The 4744-nt window shown below is 43.6% G+C and overlaps 1 protein-coding gene across 1 annotated transcript in view; it reads right to left on the reverse strand.

The window, feature by feature from the left end:
- Positions 1 to 4744, reverse strand: part of HTRA4 (HtrA serine peptidase 4) — a 12791-nt gene that overhangs the window by 357 nt on the left and 7690 nt on the right. Inside the window, exons 6-8 of the mRNA XM_015414183.1 lie at positions 4182 to 4296; positions 3467 to 3524; positions 1983 to 2078 (exon numbers count right to left, since the gene is read on the reverse strand). Coding sequence (XP_015269669.1) covers positions 1983 to 2078; positions 3467 to 3524; positions 4182 to 4296 — 269 coding nt within the window. The remainder of the gene's footprint in view (positions 1 to 1982; positions 2079 to 3466; positions 3525 to 4181; positions 4297 to 4744) is intronic.

Below are 4744 nucleotides of genomic sequence, written 5' to 3' on the forward strand. Positions count from 1 at the left end.
TGGGGGGGGGGGGGGGGGCTTGTTATATACATCTCTGCATTCTAGGTTGCTTTCCTGATAGAGATGAAGCCTCCAGCATTTATCATAATAGGGTAGATAGTCCACAACATGTTACAAGCTTCATGAGTACACCTAGGATTACACTGTACTTGTTATTTGATAAGTTACATGAATATCTTGCCAAGTGCCACTAGAAAAGGAGTAATATTCACAGAAGAGGACAACTAATGCTCATTTGAAGAGTTCTAATGCATATGCTCCTAGATAAAGGAATTGGGTATGTTCACACAGCAGCTGTTGCAGCTTAGTAAATGCACTTCAAAGCAAATGTTAACAAGGGCGTGTGTATGAGTATTTGTGTTTTAATGAAGCCAGCAGGCAACTAGGTGTCCTAGACTAGATATGTTCTGCAAACAGAATAACTCTTCCTTCAAGAGCCTTCCTTGACACTGAAGGCATCACCACCAACAATGGAATGGTGCTGAAGCCACTGAGCAGCCATATTCAGTCCATTCACAAAGCTCAAGGGACTGCATCTTATTTTGTGTGTCCCCCCCCCAACATTGTAATTAGAAGTGAAGTCTGCTGCTGATGTGAGAAAGCCTTAGATTAATGGGTGCAAAAAGTTATTCTGAAGAACTCCTCTTGTAACAGCTTATGCTTCCAAGCAACATGACACTAGTTATGGGAGATACTAGTTATGTGTGCTAGGAGACAAACTGCTACATGTCCAAACTCTCACACCTTCCTTTCTCAAATGGTGAAGGAACTATGAGGGGCTTGGCCATATTTAATATTAACGGGTAAGAGGAGATGGGGTGAATGTGGAGCCGGTGCAGAGGAGGCTGACAGTGACAAAGACGATCAGGGTCCTAGAGACTAAGCCCTATGATGAAAGGCTGAGGGTCTTCGGAATGTTCAGTCTGAAGAAGAGGTTGAGGGGGGACATGATTGCTCTCTGAGTATTTGAAAGGTTGTCATACTTAGAAGACGACTCAGGGAACGGTTCTTGTTGGCAGCAGAGGATAGGAATCACAATAATGGGTTTAAATTACAGGTAGAAAGGTACTGGCTGGCTATTAGGGGAACATTTTTTTACAGTACAAGTAGTCCAACAGTGGAATTGGAAGCCATAGGGAGGTGATGAGCTCTCCCTCACTGGCAGTCTTCAAGCAGTGGCTAGATAAACAATTGTCAGGGATGCTTTTAGGCTGATCCTACATTGTGCAGGGGTTTGGATTAGATGGCCTGTATGGCCCTTTCCAACTCTATGATTCCCCTGCATCTCAAGCATGCACTGACAACTTCCAAGTTCCATCCCCGGCAAAGATTTCAGTTAACTAAAATTTAGCCAAAAGGTGTCAAGATAGGTTGGTTCAAAGTCAGAGGGTACATATACAAGGTCAACTTTTTCCTTCTGTCTCTTGAGGATATATGGACATAAGGGATCTTACCTACAGCCAGATCATTGCTTAACTAGTTATCTGTATGAGCTCATGGGTGAATTAAGTCACTACCCACTACCTATTATGTACCTAAGCCTTTTCTGTAAGAGCTGGTAAATGATCACAGGACTGAAGGCAGAGTGATGTAAAACCAGCTGTTTTCTAAGCGGTAAACATATTCACTGTTTATTGCTGTTAACTGGCACATTGTACTATCCCTTATTCAACTAGTTCACTACCATTTCAATAAGGTTGCCAGCACTTGAAACCAATGCAGGGGGCAGAGAAGAGATGGAAAAAACAGGACTGTTTACAACTGAAAAGTGCCCCTATGATCCAGTTCTGCTTTTCTCAGTTTGAAAGTGTTCAAGCCACCCAAAATGATGCTTGGTGGGCAGAAACGGGTGACAGAGTGGGAATATTGCTATAAGAGTGAGAAAGAGATGCTTTCAAATTTAAGACACGTTCGGAGAAGCAAGGCCGATTATTCTTCTGCTTTCTGTCCCATTCCAAGTAGTAACGTGTTAAGTCTTTTACCTTGCAGCAGCTGTTCCTGGAATCACTTCATAGACATAGACCCCGGAGCTCAGGTCTGGGAAATCCCTATCTCTCCGCCTCAGCTCACGGATAAGACTGCAAAGAGAAAACAGGACAACTCAGCTAGGCTATCTAGAATCCTACATTAACAAAGATGCCCCAAGCATTATTAACAGACGTCCACCCTAGGTAGCAGCGTGTGGACATCAAATATGCCCAAGGCCTGGATTGAAAACAGCCTGTACTGAGAGTCACCCTGCCAGCAGAAAATATAATGGGGAAGGGGGTGTCTGTGTGATGTGTATGCTTCATGCTTTCATTCCACCAGAGGACAACTCTTGACAGCAGAAGGTGCTATGCAGTTCAGCTGTGAAATAATATGGGCTGCCTTTGTCCTGGAACCTTAAACGGGGTGTTGGTGATTGGTTTCTGAGGATGCCCATCTTCTGGCAATTCCCTCCCTCAAAAGGTCTTTTAAAGGTGTAAAGCATCATTTCTCTGAAGGGGCAACATTTCCTCCATTTTATCTGCCTTTACTTGAGACTCTCACTCATTTTTTATTTGTTCTGTCTTTTGAGAAAATGTATGTTAAGCTATCTTAGCCCTAACTGCCAGGAGAAACTTTTCAATATCCACAAGAGATCCATGCCCCTACAAGTGAATAGACTACAAAAGCCAATAAGAGATCTGGGCTCTTCCACAGGGCTGAAATGGCTACAGAAGCCCATGAGCTGGCAGAAATGGAATGCACCCTCACAGGGGCTGAGGATAACCAATGGATACTGCTGTGGTGAGTGAAGACGACATGGGCATATATTGGGAGAGACGGTCCCACTGTATGGGAGCCTCAGGTCATGAAAAGCTTTACAGGTAAGCACCAGCACCTTGGACTTGGAAACAGCAGGCAACCACTACAAGGACTGCAAAATAGGTGCAATATGACCTCTGAGGCCTCTCCCTGATAACAGACAGGCTGCCAGATTTTGCTCCAACTGCATTGCCTGAATCCAGGCCTGAGGCCAGATTGAAACTAAAGAAGTGTGCATGCACAGGAGAGCTTATACCCAGAATTAAACTTTGTTGGTCTTAAAGGTGCCACTGGACTCAGACTTTGTTCTGTTGCTTCAGACCAACACAGCTACCAACCTGAGACATCCCTCAGGTGAGACTGAAATGTTGCATACAAAAAGGAACAAATGGGGCAGCAGACACCACTACTGAAGAATCCATTGATAAGTTGGCATGCAAATTGGATTGAATCTGAAGATATTTTATCAGTTAATAGTTATAGTAAAACATTATATAAGATTAAATTCCTATTTTAGGACTTGTCAGAGTCCAGAGCTAGATACAATTCCATGCAATTCCATCAAAGTTTTATCCAGGTAGTCACAAGGTAGCTGCTATTATCGGATCATAATCCGATCAAGCTAAACTTTAAAGCAAGAGATAGGAGGAAAGAAATGGAAAGGTAGAAAACTTACTTGAAAGTGAGAGGAAGCATGCGGAGTCCCAAGTACTTTTTCTTGGGTCTGACCTTCCCTAAAGAGACAAAGGGTCAAACGCATTCTCATGAAGTCAGGTAAAACGTACAGGCCAAAACTGAGACCTGGTTCATACAAGAGTCCCAGCTTTCTCTTATCACCCATCCCGTGTGAACAAAGCCTTGTGAGCAAGTCCACATTGCCCAATATGTCCATTAAACACACAAAAAAGTACTTTAGAAGAGTGCATTATCTCCATCCCTCCAAAAGCAGGTCCAAATCTCCATGACTGAACTGCTTGCCAAACAAAAACTATCAGGAAAAAAACTAGTCTGGCAAATAGATCAAAACCTCAACAAAAGCCCTCTGGAGTAAGATTCTGGCAACAGTATGGGAGGAGTCAATGGCTGGGTCCAATACAAGCGACTACTGGGTTGTAGTCAGCAGTATGGAGGCTACACCTGGTTTTGGCTGCCAGCAGCTCACTAGTACTGTGGCTTGCCCAGGAACTTTCCTGGTAAGGTAAAGGGCCAGTCTGCCCCTTTTTGGGTTTGGATGGCATGAACAGTGTCTACTTGCGTATGGCCTACTACTTGTGACCCAGCAGGCCATGGTTCATTCCCATTATGCCACACTCTGTGTACGACCTATAAGTTGAGGCACCATGTGTTAACTTTGCCTCAGAAAATCAAGACCTTTTCCCCAATAAACTTACCTTTCACCTGACGATTGTGAGACTCTTCTAGGAACTGCCGGATTCGATCTGAGGGAATGGCAAAGGAAATGCCGGCAGTTACCTTCAACGTGTTCATCCCAATGACTTCTCCATCCTGTTGGGAAGGTCACAGCAATTGTGACTTATCTGGAGGCAATTAGGCAGAAGCAAGGATACAACTTGGCAAAAACGGAGCAGGGGATGACATTACTTGAACATTCACCCAAACTCAAGATGTACACATTAACAAGTCTCTCACCAGAGATGTGGGAGTCAGGAGGGGAGCCCGGTTACATTATGAGGAGGGGAGGACACCAAACCAAAGCTATGGCAATCATAAACAGAAACAGCACTGACATGCCCATATCTAGAAATAAAGGCCAGTTCTCTGTTTTTAAAACTTTCAGTGCAAAATTTGCAATGCTACATTTTTAATTCAAATAGGAACTGTATTACTATAATCCAAACATTGTTTGGATAATAGACCAAAACAGCTGTTGTACTGAAGCCCAAGCTCTTTGCTAGCTTATTTATTAACAGGTGTCCCAGGTGAAAAAAGATTT

The sequence above is a fragment of the Gekko japonicus genome, unplaced genomic scaffold (genome assembly GCF_001447785.1).
Source record: "Gekko japonicus isolate JY-2015 unplaced genomic scaffold, Gekko_japonicus_V1.1 scaffold9, whole genome shotgun sequence".
Taxonomy (NCBI): Eukaryota; Metazoa; Chordata; class Lepidosauria; order Squamata; family Gekkonidae; genus Gekko; species Gekko japonicus.